This window comes from Sparus aurata, chromosome 5 (genome assembly GCF_900880675.1).
Source record: "Sparus aurata chromosome 5, fSpaAur1.1, whole genome shotgun sequence".
Taxonomy (NCBI): domain Eukaryota; kingdom Metazoa; phylum Chordata; class Actinopteri; order Spariformes; family Sparidae; genus Sparus; species Sparus aurata.
Window position 1 is genome coordinate 12950007 of NC_044191.1, and position 20507 is coordinate 12970513.

The window sequence follows — 20507 nt, forward strand, 5'->3', positions numbered from 1 at the left end:
TTTCCACTTTTCCACTTGTAACAGCATATCATCCTTAAATTGCTCTGACAATTAGACAACATGTCACGTGATTTAAATGCAACCAGTTGTCCACAGCTGCGACGACATAAATGTGAATTTAATTAGATGTTTGAGACCGGAAAGACAACAAAATAAAACAAAACGTGGTTGTTTCAGCTCGGTGTGTGTGTGTGTGTGTGTGCGCGCGTGTGTAGTGTGTCAGAATGAGAGAGAGATAGAGAGGGAGAACCTGCTGACTACATGTTTTTTGTTTTTTTTTCAGTATCATCTTTATTCAAACAGATGTAACATCTTACAGTCTACAATCACAAATACGCCAGGTGGGCCATAGGTTGTACTAAATAAAAAAAATATAGGCTATATTAAAAAAATGTGAATAAATAAATACAATAAATTTGAAATAACAATTATTTTGTAAGTACATTCGTATATATAAAAAAAGGTTTAATATGAGCAGATATCTCCAAAAGGCTCGGTCCAAGAGTTTGGAGTTATCGCTCAGTGCATTTCTCTTTCGCGCGCTGTGTCCTGAATTACGGTAATAGTGCGTCATCAACTGGGGACGACGCCGACGTAGAAGACTGGCGACGCGGATAGTTTGTATTCGTAGCTGGTGTTTGTACTTCCAGAGAATTATTTTGGAAGTTTCTCGACTGACCAAACAGTGTTCGTCGTTCACCGCTACATGCTGCCCCGCTACACGGTCGTCGTCGTCAGCGTTATCCGGTTTTGAATGGACTATCGTACATTTGGACACAAATAAGGTGAGTTCATTGTCACACTGTGAGCAGCAGGCTAACTTCTCATGTCTGCCACTGTTCTTTTATTTCGCCTGTATTTCTCTCCTTTTTTTATTCTCTCAGACGCCGTCATGTTCCACAACAGCTCACACAGAAAATACTGGATATTTAAATGCGAGGAGGAGCTGGACCACATGAGACACAAGGCTAATCAGAAATTCCGCAACAAGATACTCGAAAGTGGGAAGGTGAGTGTTAAATAAAGACGACAACAAACGAAGTAAAACGTCTTCAAGTGATATTTAAGCTCACTTCCCGTCTGCCTGTGTGTCTTAAATGAGCCCGGGGTGAGTGAGTCCATGTTCCTGGAGCGTCACGGGGAAGACGTCGTGTTCAGACACTATGAGAGGAGGATGCTGGACTTCTGCAATGCCTTCAAACCGGTGATGCCAAAGTCTGTTGTGGTATGTGTTTGCGCTTTATCTCCACCTGTGTAAGAACAACATGACATTTGCTTGCATGTAGATGACTGAATCGCGTGTGTCTCATCTCACGTGTGCAGGGTACAGCCCTCATGTTCTTCAGGAGATTCTACCTGAACAACTCTGTGATGGAGTACCACCCCAGGATTATCATGTGAGTAGCGTTGATCATGGTAAGAAATGAGCTGAGGGATGGACTTTATTTGATAGGAAAGTATGACCTGCCCTTGCTGCAGATAATTGTGATTGGCTTACCTAGAGATGCACACCTTAAGCAATTTCTTTCGTTGATAGTGGGCTGCCTCAACATTCGTTTATAGGTTCATCATTAACGTTATAGGAAATGTATTGGATGTTCTATCAGAAAACTGCTCTGCTGATGTGATCGCCGTTCCTTACAAAATCGGAGTAAGCTTCATTAGGCTTGAAAAAAACAAGTGAAGTAAACACCAAGTTGCTTTTAATGATAAACTAAATAACACAAAATAAAATTTATTTATTTATTTATTTACTTTTTTAGCTCCCATCTGTCAAAATCCAGCCCGTATTGAGGCTATTAAACGACTCAGATGTCATAATGTCAGCTTGTATTGAATGACCTTTTTGTGCTTTTTAAATGGCTTTTAGTTAAACACAGTCTCTCAAACCAGTATAGGATCCAAACCTTGTTTCAAAAACAAGGTTTGAGGAGTCTCTCTCCTCAGGAAAGAAGCTGCTCCGTGGTCTGGTTGTATGGCTGCAGATACTTCTGTATCTTTGTCTCAATGGCAGAGTGGGTGTCAGGGTGTCATCTTTCAGTATCCTTTAGGCTCTGCGCAGATGTCGTACTTGACCCATATTACTGATGCTCTGTCGATGGGTACCACTGGTGAACTGTGCGGTTTTAATCACCCACTGTGGAGTCTTTCTGCCCTGGGCTGTGCTCGAACAAGGCCAGATTATGATGTTTCCAGTCAGGATGGTTTCTATAGCTCCTCTGTGAAAGTTGTACAGAATTTGGCTTTATATGTATGTTTTTGGAAAGTGTTTGTAATTAGCAGCAAGATAGTTTTTGATGTATTTGTGCCCATCTCTGATTGTCAGTTTGACGAAATTGATGTTGGATTGAGAAATAACATTTGACCATGAGTCAACATGGCACTGTTGGCACTTGCCCATCAGTTCAGACTCAGCCCAGTGTTGCATAAAGTATTAAAAATGTTTCTTATTATGGATAAAGAAAGCTACTCTTCTTGTTAAGAGTGCTAAAATTGACTTATCCTTTTGCAATCCAACTTAAGAGAATATAAAAGGTCCGACTTATCCTTTTGCAATCCAATTTATAAAAGGTTGGATTAAGGTCTATACAACCTTTTTTTAAACTTACCTCCCTGTTTCAGGCTGACGTGTGCATACCTGTCCTGTAAAGTGGAGGAGTTTAACGTGTCCTGCACCCAGTTTGTGGGCAACCTCCTGCAGGAGAGCCCAGCAGGGCAGGAGAGGGTTCTGGAGCAGATCCTGGAGTTTGAGCTGCTGCTGATTCAACAGCTCAACTTTCACCTTGTCGTCCACAATCCCTACAGACCAATGGAGGGCCTGCTCATAGACCTCAAGGTAGGTGGTCAACACCTGGAGAGCTCTCAGTGCTTCTCATAAATTCATTTAATAATTCAGGTTGTTTGTCCTGTGTCAATGAATTGTTGGATTTACATAAATGTCATCCCTCAGACAAGATACCCTACTCTGGAAAATCCAGAGTCCCTGAGGAAGAGTGCTGATGACTTTCTGACTCAGGCAGCCATGACAGATGCAGGACTGCTGTTTCCTCCCTCTCAGATCGCTCTGACAGCTATTCTGAACAGCGCCTTAAGAGCTGGTCTGAGCATAGAGAGGTGAGTCAATAGGTGTGCTCAGGTTAAAATAATCAGCAGTGCTGCATTTAATTTATTAATAGGGCTGGGCATAAAACATTAACATAATATTGCAGTATTTATAGGTTACATTTTGATACACAATATATCTCCATAATTTGAAATCTCTTTGAAAGTGCTTGATAAATGTTAGTACTCGACAACAAATTAAATCTCACACATGTTGACCTGAACCTCAGTATTGATATAATGACAGATGAATATTGCTTTGTTCTGTAATTGATGAGAATTGGTATCTTCCTTTGATTGGTGAAACAGTTTCGATACATTTACGTTTCATTTTAATGGTATTCACTGTCATTATTTGCAAACACATTGAGATAAGTTACTAATCGTTACTAAAATTCCCCAAAGAGAATGTTTCTGTTTTTTCCCTTAATGTGTTAATTGACACCATTTTTGTTTATTGTTTCAATAGTTACCTGACTGAATGTCTGGGACTGAAAGGGGACAAAGAGAGTCTCTCAAAGATGTACGACGCGATGAGACGTGAGTAAGCTGCACCTCCCTTTTGACACCACAAGATGGTGGTATTGAGCTGTTCTGCGCTTCACTGTAGTGTGATACACAGAACATGTCTTTTCTGAGCTTCAAGGGAATGCTTTCTGTTTATGCAGGAATGAAAACCCTCCTAAAGAAGTATGAACTTCCCAAATCAGAGGAGGTGAATGCTTACAAACAGAAGCTGGAGAGGATTCACGCAGAGTTAGCCACTTCGAGCAAGTAAGGCGAACGTGATGGGTTGTGTTTTCTACAGGGTACTTGGAGGGTTTTCCAACAAGCGGAGCTTCGTCGGGGAATATAAAGTTACTGTCACATTAGAATGCACGACTTAAATGTGGAGTTGAGAAGCCAAATTAAATTTGTATCTAATCTAGTGCTGAGATAAAGACAGAATTGGAGTCATGGTCACTGGAAGTCAATCACAGTCGAGGGTGCTGTGAGGTTGGTCTGTATGTTGACATCTTAGTAAAAGCATGCAACGCTCGTGTTTTTTGTGTTCATTTAAATGGCCAGAATTATTAAGATCTATTACTTCAATCTACAACGTTGAACAGCAACATACTATATAGGTCAAAGCAGGGACAACTATAGTCAACAGCAAGGAAATAAAAGGGGGAGAGAGGAAGAAAAATCCCCGGACTACATCATAAAATCTCTCAATTGTCTGAGCTGTTGAGTTAGGAGAGACATTAGAAACTTTTTTTAAACGCTGAAAATGACAAATTCTTAATTATCAGAGCATTCTTGTTCGTTTAGCAGATGTTATACATGAAGGTATTTCTCTTTGTGTTTGTTTGTCCCAGAATGTACAGTATGTTTATATATTGTTTATAGAGCGGGGACGTGAGATTCATGGTGGTTTCTCAGGACACACATTGCCAGGTGTGAACTAATAATGCAGCGCAGCAACGATGCAGACGTTTCATAGCGACGAGTGTATATAAATCTTCTCTGCCAGTTTGTCACGGTTAATGGAGAGTCCAGGCTGCAGTGTAGTTCATACACTTGTGAACTACTGGTAAACCACAGGCCTGACTAACATTGTTTCATGATCAAAGTTTTTTTTTAATCATGTGGACACTTCATATTCTCGTGCTTCTTTGCTCGTCTACATGAGTGCTATCTGCATAATACTTTTATTTTTCAATCAATTGTTTTATTTTTTCTTTTACAATGCCTCATTTCAGGGGGTGCTGCAGCCCTACTTCCTTCATCCATGACTAAAGTAATTTTAGGCACAAGTTTAGTCTCAAAACTTAAATGGAAGAGCACTCAGTAGATTGCATATATACGCCAAGGGCCCAACAACTCCCTTTACTTCAATCATGCTAATCTAATATCATTGAAAAGATTCTTAAATCCTCTAGATCTGGATTTTTACTTGGGTCTGCATCAAGATACCAGCCACCTAAATACAGCTATTTTTCATTAAGATTCATGAATTATTTCCTATGAAAATGATGGAAAAAGCCCTAAATTGCCATGTTAAAAAAAGGTGTGAAAGAATTCCTGGATCTGTCCTTTTTAATCTGGATTCACACTGAAAGTTAATGAGGTCTGTTCTGGGCTGAGACCCATCCTCCATCCAAGTTTTTGTGGAATCCATGCAGGAGTTTTTGTGTATTCCTGCTGACAAACCAACCAACAAAAAGGTGAATTAATCACCTCCTTGGCATAGGTAACAATGTTTAAATACTAAACTTACTTCTTTGTAGTACATTGGTCCTGCTACTTGTATGCTTTTGTAATCAAAGTTTCTACCCCACACACCCAAGTAAGCAACTCAAGTTTTCCATTGCCATACGTAGTAACAGTTTTATTATAGCCAGGTTGTCGTATCTAAGATGCAAAAAGGTTCAAGGTTCAGTTTCAGGTAGAAAAATAAAAAGGAACACATCATCAGCTGTATGAAATACAGAAAGGAAGTACAACAGCACGCCACATTCCTACCTACATCATCCATACCATGTAGCACAGCTGATATTGGTATTGCTGATGAGGAGACTTTCAGGCTCGTTCGTCGTCACGTCTCTGTTGCCGGTCGTCTGTTTTAAACACTTGGTGAGGTTGGTGAGGTCCGTGGTATCTTTAAGTGCAACTACAGTAAACAGTTTGGTAAACTCTTGAGCTATGACAGGCACAGATTCAGACTTTGCAGCGACTTGAATCATCAGGAGGCGCGCGAGGGCCCGCCTTTACGACTATGACTTTGAAGTTGATAAATCTGTGCATGACATGACTTCTCAGGATGGAACTATATGAAAACAGTCGGTGCAGAGGTGTGCCGAGAAAGAGAAGACCGCAAATGCACGAAAGCTTTTCGTTCACACCGCCTCCCCTCCCAAGGCTAAGAGGGAGTTCAGGTGATGTTTTGTTAGAGCAGCATATATGTAGGCCCACACACTATAGCAGGATCCATTCAGGATTAACACATGCACAGGACAGGATACAGATATCTCCTACAAAACTCTTGGACTATCTCTCGGCTCTGTTCGGCTATAATCATACACAAACACCTTTTTACTGCTATACAAGCCTAAGTATATAACATCAACAAACAAAGCAGAGTATAAAAAACAAAATGTAACGAGTGGTGTCAATGCTGCGTGGCAGTTCATACACAGACGGTGGAAGTTGCCGATGGTTTGAAGGAAGAGCTCGTCATGAGTCAGGTGGCGGTGCGGGCAGGCGGATGCGGTGTAGAAAGGGAGTTAAGGCTTGTGTCATCTTGGAGAGAGGTGCTATGTTTGAATTCCCTGATGACGGCAGAAATCGCTACTTCGATGCTTTGGATGGCCTTCCTCCCACAGTAATCCTTTGCAAGATTTGTCCAAGGAAAGCAGTGATCAGGGTGCCACGTTTTTTTTTTTTTCTTTTTTTGTCTGGTTCAATCCCAACCCTCAGCAGTCTGAGGGGAGCGGCAGGCATACCAGGATTAAAGAGGTTCAGACACTTCTGTAGCTGACTGTATCTCAGGTCCATCTTCATAGAAATCGTCTCTGCAAGGTCTCATGTGACAAGGCTTCTTGTCAAACTTCAATCAGTTCAACACACTGTCTGTAGCATTTTGGGAAGGGCTTTGGAAGGACAGTATTCAGATATGCAGCAAGTGGTTTCCCGTGGAGAACAGCCATATTGCATTTGAACTGCCAGGAATCTAGGCCACATGCTTATAAATACAAACTGACTTGAGTCTTCGGTCGTGCGCCTCACGGGACGAGGCCTGACTTTGGCTGCCTGGCCGGGCTGTGTGGTCTGACTACCACACTTTGATTCTCAGGTGGGGATCTGTAAAACTCACATAACCTGGATGGCAGCAGCCAGTGACATGATGGTGCACTCTGTCCTGTAAGATAAAGTGGACATGTTTGTGAAAGGCACAAGCTCTGAGAATCATCTGATGTGGTTATATATTAAAACACTTGCAACCGCGATTCCTCAAGAGTTGGGAAGCTGTGTGAAACATTCAAGAAACGGAATGCAGTCATTTGCAAACAAACTGTTTACTGCGAGCTGTTTTTACAAAGTGTTACCAAGCTCATGTAGTAATATCCTTTGCACAATCACGACGTCTCACGAATGGGCGAACCTTTCCCCATCCTGTCTAAGGAACAGCTAAGTCCTTCTTACCCAATCATGACACTATCACCGTTTTCCAGTCCACTCATTTACCTGTGGAATGTTCCAAACAAGTGTGAAAGCATTCCACAACTTTCCCAGTCTTTTATTGGCACTCTGTGTGTGGTTGCTCGCATCAAATTAAAAATATAAACATTAACATTATTAACATAAATAAATAACTGTGTTGAAGAGGTTAAACAGTTAATTTCAGTCGAGTACATGTCAGAGGGTAAGCAAATCATCACAGTTTCCTGTCAAACACAGCAAACCAACTTTTTGGAATTGGTTGTACTAATGACTGAAAATTAAATGTATGAAACTACAACTACTGATGGTGATCATGAGGGCGTGGTGGAAACTAGATGTCACAGTCTTCACCTAAATGAGTGTTGGAAATGGGCTTGAAGGGGCTGGTCACAAACATGTATGAAAGAAATGTTCACCGACAGATACGGCTTGCATAGATAAATTCTGATCATGACATTAAAAGCAACTATGAACTTGCAGTTTTTTATGCGTTAACTCAACAGCTCATGGTACAATATTTCTCGTATTGCAGCAAACGAAAGAGAGGATACGAAGAAGATGGTCACGTATCAAAGGAACCACGTATAACGGAGGAGGTAGGATAATATTTTGTATTAATGGTAAAACTTAGTTAAGCTGCATATTTCTGGCACAATTCTTCTGAAATTAACTTGTTTCTTATCGCAGGAATGGACTGATGAAGACCTGATGTGAGCATTCAAGCAAAGTTTTGGTTATTACACCACTTAATTCCAATGCTGAGCCATTGAGGTTACCTATAGAGAATACGATGGAGTGGCATGAACAGTGAGGTCGCATAAATGTACATGTTATATTAATTTTCTACAAGATGTTGTAGAAACTCGGGTTTGACTTTGTTCTGCAGCAAGAATAAAGATATTTTTCTACATTTTGTTTGTTAATATTTCTGCAGATAACAAAAAACAAACAATCTTTCCACATAACCAAGCCGCTTGATACTTTGTCCACACGTTTCTCCACCTTTGTCAGGGGACAATAAACGACTCCATAATCTACTTTACAAAAACTGTTTAATAAGTGCATGCATGTCTGATACAGTCTGTACTATTCAAAAAAAATTTACTGCTGTAAACACTTTCATTTTACTTGGTTTCTCTGATTATGTGTCTTGTCTTGCATTGAGAAGTTTCAGAAAAAGATCTAAACCAAATAATCAAAAAAATAGCTGATACAATCGGAGGGAAAAAAAAATTTCAGCTCATCTCACTTATATACTCATGATTCCAGCAAGAGAATTTATTCTTAATATAAAATAACCATACTTTTCAGAAAGACTTTGTTCCAATCTAGAAAACAAAGAAAGAAAAAAAAAAAAAAAAGAACAAATAGACAGAAATGCTAGTTTCAGCACTTTGCGGATATTGTCACAACCTTAAAATAAATCGGTCAATTACAGTATAAAAAGCATTATCGCTCATAATCCAGTTACAAGAAAGGGGGACTGAGAACTAGCTTCTTCATGTCAGTATCCTCATATTAAACAGGATTGGGGGAGGGAGGGTACACTTTGGCAACCTGTGCTAACAAAACACACAGTGGATACATAGAAACCACTTTTGAAATCTGAATTTTTGGCCCTCATGATGAAGGGAATGAAATGTACCCAAGTCAGACTCGTGAACAGTTTATGAGGGAAAATATTGTTTCGTGTGCATACAGCTGTCAGTCATTGGTGCAAGTTTTTATTTATTCGTTTGTTTTTAAGTACTGCGTCGGTTGTTGTACTCAGCTGCTGCTGTTGCATAGCTCTCTTGTGGTGAACGGGACAAGATGGCAGGTGGGGTGGGGATGAGCGGGACTATTGGAGGAGGACATGATGGAGGGGTTGCCATGGTGATGAGGGTAGAACATGCTCAGTCTCCTCTGTGCCGCACTCCGGTGGAGGAGACTTGTGGCGGGATGGGAAGATGGGAGGAGAGGAGGAGTGCAGTACTACCTGTTGCTGTTGGACATGGCATACTGAGTCTGCTTCTGCTGGAGGAGCTCTGTGATGGCCAGCAGCTTTTTCAACACATGCTGCAGAGAGGAAAACAAGAATGTTAACGATAACCCTGGAAAGAGGACGGAATGAATCGGGCCGCGTGTTCACAGCTGTGACATCGTCAGCCTCTCACCTGCTGCGCTCCCCTCTCGTTGCTCAGCGTCCGGAGCTCATCTGAGTGGGTGATACAGACTTCATGCAGCGCAGCCAGGTCCCGTGACAGGTCTGTCCTAAAGTGCTCTGTGGCTTCTGGGAGGTCAGGGACATTCTGCAAACACAGTGAAAGTGAAAGATTTAAACCCTTTGAACTCTGCCAAGGAAAATATAAACCAGTGCCAACACTGGTATTTGTCTCTATTCTTCTGTCAACCCTGTGAAAAATGACCCACAGACTTCTGACAATTTGATCCAAAGCAAAGAATGTGCAACTCACTCCCAACTCATCCAGAAACATGATCATCCTATGTTTGTTGTTTTTGATGAAAGGGTTCACACCCTCCATATAGGGCTCCTGTTTCAGGATAGAAAGAAACATTTGTTGAGTATGTCTATAATAACGTACAGCTGATTTAACAAATACCAACATGTGCTGCCACTGTCAAAATAATACTTCTACTGCATGGTATTATTTCAAGAACATTATCCGTACCTTGGCACCGAATTCAACAAGGTTGGCCAGGTTCTGGACAGACTTAGCCACCAGTGTGAGGGTCCTGCCTGCTGCTGAAGATGGAGGGTCTGCGAGAACAGTTGTGGAGCAAAATACACACTGTAACGTGTCACATGAAAATCAGGAGTTGTTTTGGTGTGCTTTTTAAATGGACGCTTACCTGCAATGATGTTGAACAATCTGGGGTTGAGAATGGCAGGACAGATCAGTCTTAGAAAGACAAAGCCACTGGAGGAAGAATTGATGAGTTGGGTTAGAATGGATAACAACAAACACCTATTAACATAACTAAGTTGTAGAGACAAGATAAATATGCTGACAGATTGTTCACTCTGTCCAACATTGATTGCTTTGGTGTTTTACCTTACGACTCTTGTCCGCATGGTGGTGTTGGTGGGCCATTTCTGCTGCACGGACTTTTGCAAACAACCATAGATGAACCTCAGTGTCCTGGATTACACAGAGAGATGTTCATTTGAGGTTACCAAGTTTGAACAGCCTGTTTAATAAGCCCCCCACCCCAGACAAAACAGGACAATACTGTGTACAAATATAAGTGTGTTTGTTCTCACGGTGGTAGGATCTCAGCAGCCATGAATATCTTCTCCACCAGTTCAGACAGGATGTTGAGCAGATGAGCAAGATTCAGGTTCACATCCTCATTCTTTTCCAGTTTTGAGGGGTTCAGCTTGGAACAGGCAAAGATAAGGAGATTCAAATACAGCAATGGAAACGGGGAAAAAAAGGATAGGGTGTGGAAACAGATTAGAGTTTGCATCGGTGTGTGTAAGAGATGAAAACCCGTTGTAGGCCTCTACCTCGCAGGACTGTTTGCTCTCCATGATCTTGAGGATTGTGTCTTTGAGAGCGTGGTGGACAAAGGGTGTGGCTGTGGCCTTCATGTACTGCTCCATCAGTGTGCTGGCCAGTGTCGTTGCTCTGAACAATGTCGTGGCCTCGTCTGGTTATAGAGCACAAGCAAGGAAGGTTTGAAGTATACGGGTGCAGATTTTTGAGCTGAAGCCACTCGACAGACAAACCAAAACAAGAAGCTCAGCCCTGCTCGAAAATGACTCATTTAATTCAACATGTATATATTGTGGGTCTCTGAGGTAAGAGCTGAGTCAACCCAGCAATTAAGCAAAGCTTTCCATTTGATTTTACTTCACATTTCTGTTATCACTTGCTTGCTTTCTTACCCTCCATGTTAATCTCTCTGTCATTGAGTGTCCTGAGTAGAGGGGCTTCAGCCTTCTCGTGTCTGAAGATCCGCAGTAGTAGGCTCGCCAATAAGGTGCGGTCCTGACCACATACGTGGGCCAGAGCGTAGATGACATGAAACTCTTTCTGCAAGATCATCTGAAGAGAACAAACAACGGAGATACAATTAAGTGAATATCAAACGTATCACAGTTAAAACCACTTTTCTCTGGGACAGACCTCTTTGAACTCGCTGTACTCCTCTTCGGGCATGATCTTCTCCATGGAATATCGGGCACGTACACGCAAGGAGCCTGGCTCGATGCCCTTCAGAGGCACGTGGGAGCTGAGAGGGAACCACTCATCAATCATCTGGCCCTTTTGCAGACGGTTCAACTGGCAGCGCATGAACACTGACAGGGAGAGATTGAGCAGGGAGGTAGACAGATGTTGAGTTGTGACGCAAAACAAAAAGACATGAGGTAAATGCAAAGACTTCTAGTGATTACACTGGTATTAAAAATCTGAAGAGTTACTTACAGATGTCACTTTCTTTGCTCTTTTTTGTTTTGTTGCTTAGGCTGATTTCAAATCTGTTGATTTCACTTGACAAGTCACTGAAACAACAGATAAATACATTTTGTTATTCTGTAAACAAGTAGAGAAAATATGATAGGAGGATAAAATAGAGAGGGAGAAAGAAGAGTGACAAATAGAAAAAAAGTGATCCAGACAGACTCACTCAAAGATGAACTCCTCAGTGAAGACAGGGTTCTGCCCCTCCCTGTGGTGCGTCTTAGCCACTTGGACACTGTTCAGGTAGATGTTGCAGTAGGGGCTGTTGAAATACTTCACTGGCAGTTTGTGGGCCTCCTCCACATACAGCACCAGGCTGCTCACCTGAGAGAGAAATAAACAACACATAGTAAGAGAATGGTTTCAGTAAGTCATGTAAGCTCATGTTAAACTAAAAAACAACCACCTTTCCTCTCAGACTTTTAATAAAAATATATTGAAAACAGTTAAGGAACAGAACACGACTAAGAAGGACGGCATGGGGTTGTTTTTTAAAACCACACTGGCTTTCTTCTGTAGCATTTCCAACCATTACAACCCACTCCTGCAGAGATTCTGATTATTCATGTTTACAACACTTCCAACAACACGTAACATCTGTCACGTCCCACTGAGAAAATAAAGACAGCTACGCAGGTTGCAAAATTAACTTTTTCATCCAGACAGCAATTAAGTGTTCATATTTTACCAGCCACTGAATACATTATCAGAAATTGGCTAGTGTCTGGTATTACTGCTGTGCCCTTCACTTCTGCTGCATTATTTAATAAGTCACCTGCAGATGACATTAACTATGATGCGTTTTAATAATTGTCTTTGAAAGTGATATTTAACCTATACAAATGCACAACACGTTGTTCCTGCCACTAAGGATCACTTAAAATAAAAGCAAAAGACATTGTTTGAGGATGTTGTGAATAGCACTTGTTCATGTGAGTTGTTGCCCTCATCGTGAAACGATCACCATTGCCGAGAAAGATTTATCTGATGTGACTCAGGTAATTCAACTTTTGTTGTATACTCGGAAGGTTCATGAAAATGTTGGTACACACGTGGCTGAGATGACATTATAGGTTTATTTTTGTGTGTGTGTGTGTGTGTATTTTTAATTAATGCACACAGTTTCAGATATTGATCTTGGGACCCCTCACAAATTAAAGGTCGTTTTAATCATGTGGCCACCCTGTCACGCTTCTGCTTGCTTTTAATGAATTATATTCATCAAATTTTGATTTTAAAGCACTCGCTGCTTGTGGTCTGATACCTGATGGAAAAATACCTTTCTACGTAACTTGTCGATTATCAGCTGCTTTAATGTGTCTGCAATAACACACACCCACTGACAACACACGCACCTGTCTAAGCCTCTTATTGGAGGTCGGCTGAGTGGTTTTCCTTAAGTTACTGCAGAAAGTTTGAAGGCATTTCATCCAATCCTGTAAAAAAAAGAATGATGTCAGAACATTTGGAGAACACAGTGTACATATTTAAAAAAATTTAAATAATGCACTGAGCAGTTCCCTGGGTTGCAATCATTTTGAGCACACATATAAAGTTTTTTGGACTCAATCTGGAATGCACAGATGTGCGAATGCTTCTACACTATTACATGGGACAGTTATAAGTGACAGTGGTCTCCTGACTCTTATTACCTGTGCCTGCTCTGGAACCTCCCCCGCAAAGTAGAATATGTACTGTTCCTCGCTAAAGTGCTGGACAACAATCTGGAAACAGTTTGGCCTAAAAAGTTAAATAGAAGAGAAGATTTTGTAATCATTTTGTACTGTTAGACATTATTTCAAAGTAAACTTGCATAATGTCTAAGCAACTGATCACTCAGAACTGATCGACAGCACTTCCTGCCAACTTTATTAAATTACACCAAGAACTATGATTTCACATCTCACCTGCCAAACAGACTGTCATGCACACCATACACGGAGCACACACTTAGGTCGATCAGCCCTTTGGGTTTGGTAGCTCTCTTCTCGCTCTCAAAGTATATGAGCTGGGCGTCGTTCCCCTCCAGGATGAAGTAAAGGTTCTTCCATCGTTTGCCTTTGCCTGCAGGTGAGAGGAACCAATGAAAGGTCTAACTGACCTGATCCCTGATCTCATCTTGAAGACTAAGATGATATCGTTCAAACATGTTACATACCTTTGTTGAACAGGAGGTAGCCTTTCTTGACAATGTTTTTGTAGAAAGCATCTTTTGTTTTCCGTCTGATAGTGTTATAAATTTCTCTCCCATCCACTGTGTCAGAAAGAACTTGTTCCTGGTGCTACAGTAAATACAGAAACAAATCAAGCTATCACATAAGTATAAAAGGCAAAATCCATTCCATTGAGCACCAACTTAAATGGCAAAAAAACATATAAATGAGGTGTTATATCTGTTGCCCCAGAGAAATGTCTGGGATTGTTAAGAAAAAGAAAAGCAGGAATGTGTCGGTTGCAAAAAAATTCAGTGAATAAGTATTACAGTTAATTCTTTTCAGATTTTCATCTTTGAGCACAATGATAATCACCAACATCAATATTTGAATACTTTTCATGGCAAGGGTAAATAGCTATGTGAGCATTTGAAGTCAATCAGTATCAAACCCCGTAAATTGCAAAATATCATCCATATAAGTCCAAAATATCACCTCGATCAGACTCAGTAATGACATTATAATTTTGTTCCTACCTGCACTGAAACTGGCTCCTTCAGGTTGTAGCCCTCGACAATCTGCTCTTTCTTGTAATGGTCAATAATGTCATCGACGCTACCAGAGAGAGAGAGCAAACAAGATGCAGCACATCAGTAACTGCAAGTCAAAATAAGCAATGGAGGCTAGTTCCAACTTTAAAAATATTGTATATAATTTGGATGCAACCACTGCTGAACATACCTGTTGTAGTACCTCCCCCCCATCATGTACTGATTGTTGGGGGTGGGAGAGATCTTAAACCTTTGGATGTTTTCATTGGTGCGAAAAAAGAGGGAATAATCCCCAGGTGTGTTGTCTGATGGTCGGACTAGAAAACTGCACACCTGGCCAACTATCAAATGAGAGGGAGCAAGGACACAGACAGAGGTTTTAATGCATGCTCAGCATTATTTTTTGATAAATGGACTTTGATGTTCACAACTTATTCTTATGACAAAAGAATGCATGATAATGTCACAAGTGATGAATAACTTCTGCCTAATGAAAGGCAAAGAGGAATGGTACCTGTCATCAGCAGGTTGTAGGCCTCTTGCTTGGTGATCTTTCCGTGATACCAGCTGTTTAGGAGATTGGAAGCAAGCAAAATAAGATAGAGGTGCAGACAATAAAATTAGCTCAATCAACAAAATGTAGGAACCTAATCACACTACACCATCTATCAAAACAGAAATAATAAATGAGAGACATTTATCTGAATAAAATGACTGTGTGATGTTTGCTAAATCAACTGCTAGGGTCTACAAACATATCAAACGTGTGTATTGTTCAAAAGTGTGAAGACAAAGAACAGCATAAATGTGACCATCATTTTATGTATAACTTCTGTCCTCTCACAGGGGCCAGTGGGCAGTTTGCATGCTCAAGGTCTTCTTTAAAGTAAAGTCACAAACTTAAAACTTTAAAACTTGGAGGACATGATAGGTGAGGAGAGGATAATGACTCATACATTGCAATACACAATGTTTTGTCTTGCTACTCTGTTTGTATAAATCGAATAAAGAATATAATTTCCCTCTCAAGGACAAACCAACTTAGGTTGTGTGAATGAAGGCTAAATTATCAGGGTGGATATCATCCTATAATGATATCTTGTCTTGTAATAAGTAACTGCATCATAAGGAAAGGTACCTAGCAAACCAAACTGATAAGAAACTGTAGAGTAACCCCTAATCCTAACCCTACATTTAAGAGTACTGTCTGCAGCGGAAATGTAAAACAGATCTAGGAATCGGGTATATTCATTAGAGTTATATACAAGTTTCAAGGGTACTATAATGAAGGGATTTTGGTGGACCCAAGGCTTAAGAAAAGCAAGTTCTGTAAATTAAAACTTACACTTTTCCCTCATGTGGATCCTCTTCCCGTCCCTGAAAAATATCAGAAACAGAAATCTGTCAAGACACCAACTCTAATGATCCAATAACTGCAGAATTTGTAATGTTATAGACTACTGTACATTGATACGCTTTCTCACAACCCTGCTATGCTAGTGCCAGTATGATATATTTCAGTCACCTAACATTGGTTTGTTTTGATCCACAACTCACATAGTTTACTGTGAAGATGTCCATAATAATTTGGACTTACAACTTTCAAAAGAATAAATAGTATATCACTTACCACCTCCTCCACCAGATCCTCCACAATGAGGCCCTGCTCCTCTGTGCGAACGTTGGTCACCCACATCCAGCCATCATCCAGTTCATTGTGAACAATAAACATGTCCCCTTTCAGGAAGCTGATGACATACGCACAACGGTTTTAAGATAACGGGATAACATTAAGATATTGTGCAGACTTTATAAATGAAGGCAAAAATTAAGAAATGTGTAAAACACACCATAAACTTCACTACACATAGGATTTCAGAATATCAGTGTGTCTACAACACCATTGCTCTGTGAAGGCATTGTCATTCTGATAATATGAAGGAAATCTTGCCATCAACGGATCTATAATTTCAATTTTCCAGCTGAAGAGTCTGTATTGTGTCTATTTATTTTGATTCTATTGCAATACCAAAGCATTGCCAGCAGGTGTCCCTCTGACTCATAATATTTGAGGTGAATATTGCATGTCTGTCTTCTTTAGTTAAGCCTGTGGCTCGCTGGCAGACTCAGGGTTGAGGCTGACTTCAGACAGATGTTTATCAGATTTGGCAAATCAGGAATAGCTGGGATCATCAGTAACTGTGCCTACTGCAGCTTAATGACACAGACAAGACTGTTTTTCATTAACAAGTCAGATGATGTGCTTTCCAGGCTGCTGTGAGGGGAAGAGCATGCCTGTGACATGCCAAAGAAATCAAAGGGAAACTAGGCTTCTCTTTGGAAGCAACACAGTCAGATGCTATGTTTCAAGTCAAGTCAAGGAAATCATCAGTGCTCGCTTGTGTCTCAAGGATTATGCATCATTCTTCTGAGAGTACTTTTAAGAATGCAACTAGTGGGATATGAAAATGTGATTCTATAGGTATAAGACAAAAAAAGTCTATTTTTACACATATATAAAAATACTTACCTGATCTCATCAGTATCTGGCACTTTGGTGTATGGAAGTATGGCCCTGACTCTCCTCCTGTCTTCGACAGGCTGTGGAAACATGCACACTCAAGAATAAAACTCTCACTCGTAACCTTGACCTTCCGAAATCACGTCCATGTTAAATCCCCCTATTATTCTAAAAAGAAGAAGTGCTGTACTATACCTCCCTCTGGGAGCTACCACACTCAGCTAAAAAATGGTAATTAGAGTTGAAAAATACATTCTTCTACTGTGAGCACGGGGCTAAATAAAGGAATCAAGGTTGACTTCAAGTTGACTCAAAAATAATATTTTTACACTCATCTTTCCTCAATGAAATATTTCAGCAATGTTCCAGTATTTTTACTGAATGACATTTCTGGAGATAAGGTTTAATTTTGCATACCTTGTTAACTATCATGGTATTTGCATTAGGGATATTTAAAAAGACTTAAAGCGAAACTCTCGCCAAAATGCAACCTAGGCTTTTTTTGTGAATGTACCCAAGTCAAACCTTCGGAAATCGACACTTCTCCACTGGCAGGACGGCGGCAAGCGGAACAAGCAACCGCTAACATGAGTTGCTCAAAAACTTTCTTTTTAGTAAACTCTGTGTACACAAACAATGTTCTCAATGTTTGTGTTCATGTGTAGAGACCCTGGTGATACTATGAGCAAAGTGTCATGTTGTGTTGAGCCTTCTTAGTGTTTTAAAAATAGCGATTTTTATGCCATCTTGAAAAATGCACGTAACGCTCCCATTAAAAATGAGTTTGACCCAAAAACAAATATACAATCTTAATGTAAATCTTAAAAGTGCCTATATCGTCGTAATTATGCTTTTACACAAAGGTTTGACTCGGGTACATTCACAAAAAAAGCCTAGGTCGCATTTTGGCGAGAGTTTCGCTTTAAGATTCAGTTTTGCTAGATCTGAAAGGAAAGTTCTTCTATTAAAAGCAGTATAAAAGACGCTTAATCTGCTTCATCATGGTGATCCATTTCTGGTAACAAGAAGTTGTCAATCACATTGTGATCAAAATGCTACAATTATCATATACAGATGTCTATTTTCAAAAAAGCAAACCACATTGCCACATCGCAGTCACAACCCAGTCAAGCCATCAGAAATGCCTAAACAAATGTTTCTAGCATTATATATAGTCTTTAAAATGAATCATGTAATATTACACAATTTCAGCTGAAACCTGAGACCATTATCCTTCTGGGAGTACCTCATATTTAGACATGGTGTATTTTATAATGCTTACTTTGAAAGAAAACTACAATTGGAAATGTGCAAATATCAAGTTATGTCATTGCACACAAGCAATGGAAAGAGTTGAGAATAATGTAAAACAGTAGAGGAATTGACTTTTAAAATATAGTTCTGTTTTTTTGTTTTTTTTTTATCTATTGTATACTCCCGAACATGCTGCTAGTCTTACCTCTGGGGGGGCCACTGGCGATAGCAGTTTCTCTCCTTTTAGCAGGCAAGACACATAGCTGTAGTAACCAATAAGGTCTGATAGAGAGGAGAAACGCCGCCCACCGATGTAATAGTCCCCACACATGGCGATTATCCTGTTGAGAGAAAACACAACAATGATAAAAACGGCACAGGTACTTTTGAAAACAAGCTAATTGTTGTGCAGTTAGGTTAGTATATGATGTTACCCTTTATTTATTTGATGACAAGACTGTCTGTCTAGACTGCTCCATCATTGTTTTTCATGATCAGGGTTTATAATCTCCAGATGAAACACTGCTCATATAAACAATGACTATGTAAGACTTAAGTCTACCATAATCCTTAAATGTCAGAAAATATTAAATGTCTACTAGGGTTGTAAAGGTATGTATTCATCACGGTGAGTTTCATGCACTCATTTGAAAAATGTTTTATAGTGTGTGAGTGGAAAAGTCATTGAATATGATAATGCATATTAAAAGGCATCAAGCAGATGTGCCACTCAGTATCAAGTCCAACAACATATGCCTGCTGTTTTTAAGCAGCCTCTCGATGTGACAGTAGACAAGGCCAAAGACATGAGATCTAAATTGTCTTTTGTGTGATCATAGTTCACTGCTTGATGAATTATAGGACAAGGGAGGAAACTTGGCAGAACAAACTGTAACTTACAATTCTGTTTAATATAAAAATGAAAATACACATAATATTATGCATTTGAGATATTTGTTGCTTTTTTCCCCATTGCATCTGACTCGTACCCCAAAAATGAGGTACTGAACAGTGACTTCTGTGCAACATTATACCCCTAATATTTACATCATCCAAGTAGGATTTTAGATAAGATCATGAAGAGTGAGATTGAAAGTGCCCTGTTAAATCCAACTATTATGACCATGATATTTGTAATTTGAGACTTGGGTTTATACCTGTTTATTATTTATCGCTTATAATAAAAGTACTGCTCTGAACAATATCCAATTGCAGAGCCACTAATCCTAATTCCCTGCTCATCAGTTAAGTGGATTCTCTAATTGAGGGTTTATAATAAATCCATGTGTGCTTTTACTCATTTGCTGCCTATGCAATCTAAGGACATCAGCCTTTTGAAGTGTAGGTGGCACGCAATTAACCTTATGTTAATAATTCCAGTACAGGGGGGCTCCTTTCTTTAGGCATCAATGACATCACAGCTCCACATTAAACTAATGCGAGTGAAGGAGATGATGTCACTGTTGCATTTACATTTCCTAGAAAATATATTTCTCAGAGCACAACCCTTTTGTTCTGTCAGTTGCAAAATTAGCACAAGCAGGTCACACGTAAGCACTAAGGAGGAAAATACTATAAAATGCATACTTTGTAGTTTACCTGTAGGTGCATCAAAGAGAAATTTAGCTTTTGTGCAATGTCTGAGACCAGAATTGGCACAATAGCCTGACATTTATATGCAGATGGACAGACTTTCATCACATGTTGTGTCAAGTACTTACAGTTGGCATTTAATGTACCAGGGAAGGCTGAAACCTGGGTGCTGCTTTTCTAAATGCCAAATTTTATTCTTAGCCTGCTTGTTGATCTCTTGTGCTAATGAATACTTTATCACATCCCATCTACAAGGTTGTTTTCAGTAGAGGATGTCAGGCCATTTGACCTTGATCTAAAAGAGCATATTTTCACCTTTCATGAGAGTTAATGCATCCTCATATTTAATATAACATATCCATTGAGGGAGACTACAGATTGTGGTGTCTTGTTTTATTGACTGTAGGGTTGTGAAATACCCTTAAGTATTGCTGCGAGACATGTTGTCATCTTTCTTTTACTTTAGGTCCACACACACACACACACACACACACACACACACACACACACAGTGTGTGAAAGAAAAGTCTGCTGCATCACAAGCACACAGAAAAACACACATGCACACACTGAGTCATGGGTTTCAGCAGGCATCTAAGCGTGCAACTTGATATGCATTATAAAAAAACACTGTTCCCAAACATTGTAGTGTCTATTTGAA

General features: G+C 40.0%; 2 protein-coding genes across 2 annotated transcripts in view; one reads left to right on the forward strand and one right to left on the reverse strand.

The window, feature by feature from the left end:
* The first annotated feature begins 576 nt into the window (after positions 1–576).
* Positions 577–8347, forward strand: ccnh (cyclin H). Its single transcript, XM_030416883.1, has 10 exons — positions 577–785; positions 885–1009; positions 1103–1225; positions 1324–1397; positions 2623–2836; positions 2951–3114; positions 3572–3642; positions 3771–3876; positions 7838–7901; positions 7993–8347. The coding sequence occupies exons 2-10, from the start codon at positions 893–895 to the stop codon at positions 8017–8019; spliced, it is 960 nt and encodes a 319-aa protein (XP_030272743.1). The 5' UTR covers positions 577–785; positions 885–892; the 3' UTR covers positions 8020–8347.
* Positions 5446–20507, reverse strand: part of LOC115581626 (ras GTPase-activating protein 1) — a 30088-nt gene continuing 15026 nt past the window's right edge. The window contains exons 3-26 of the mRNA XM_030416882.1: positions 18459–18594; positions 17009–17079; positions 16109–16226; positions 15824–15855; positions 14993–15045; positions 14669–14819; positions 14464–14542; positions 13933–14056; positions 13682–13838; positions 13427–13514; positions 13130–13210; positions 11941–12098; positions 11739–11815; positions 11439–11611; positions 11198–11357; positions 10817–10959; positions 10571–10686; positions 10362–10448; positions 10159–10226; positions 9978–10066; positions 9762–9839; positions 9462–9596; positions 9284–9363; positions 5446–7003 (exon numbers count right to left, since the gene is read on the reverse strand). Of these exons, the coding sequence (XP_030272742.1) occupies positions 6955–7003; positions 9284–9363; positions 9462–9596; positions 9762–9839; positions 9978–10066; positions 10159–10226; positions 10362–10448; positions 10571–10686; positions 10817–10959; positions 11198–11357; positions 11439–11611; positions 11739–11815; positions 11941–12098; positions 13130–13210; positions 13427–13514; positions 13682–13838; positions 13933–14056; positions 14464–14542; positions 14669–14819; positions 14993–15045; positions 15824–15855; positions 16109–16226; positions 17009–17079; positions 18459–18594 (2503 nt within the window). The 3' untranslated portion in view covers positions 5446–6954. The remainder of the gene's footprint in view (positions 7004–9283; positions 9364–9461; positions 9597–9761; positions 9840–9977; positions 10067–10158; positions 10227–10361; positions 10449–10570; positions 10687–10816; positions 10960–11197; positions 11358–11438; positions 11612–11738; positions 11816–11940; positions 12099–13129; positions 13211–13426; positions 13515–13681; positions 13839–13932; positions 14057–14463; positions 14543–14668; positions 14820–14992; positions 15046–15823; positions 15856–16108; positions 16227–17008; positions 17080–18458; positions 18595–20507) is intronic.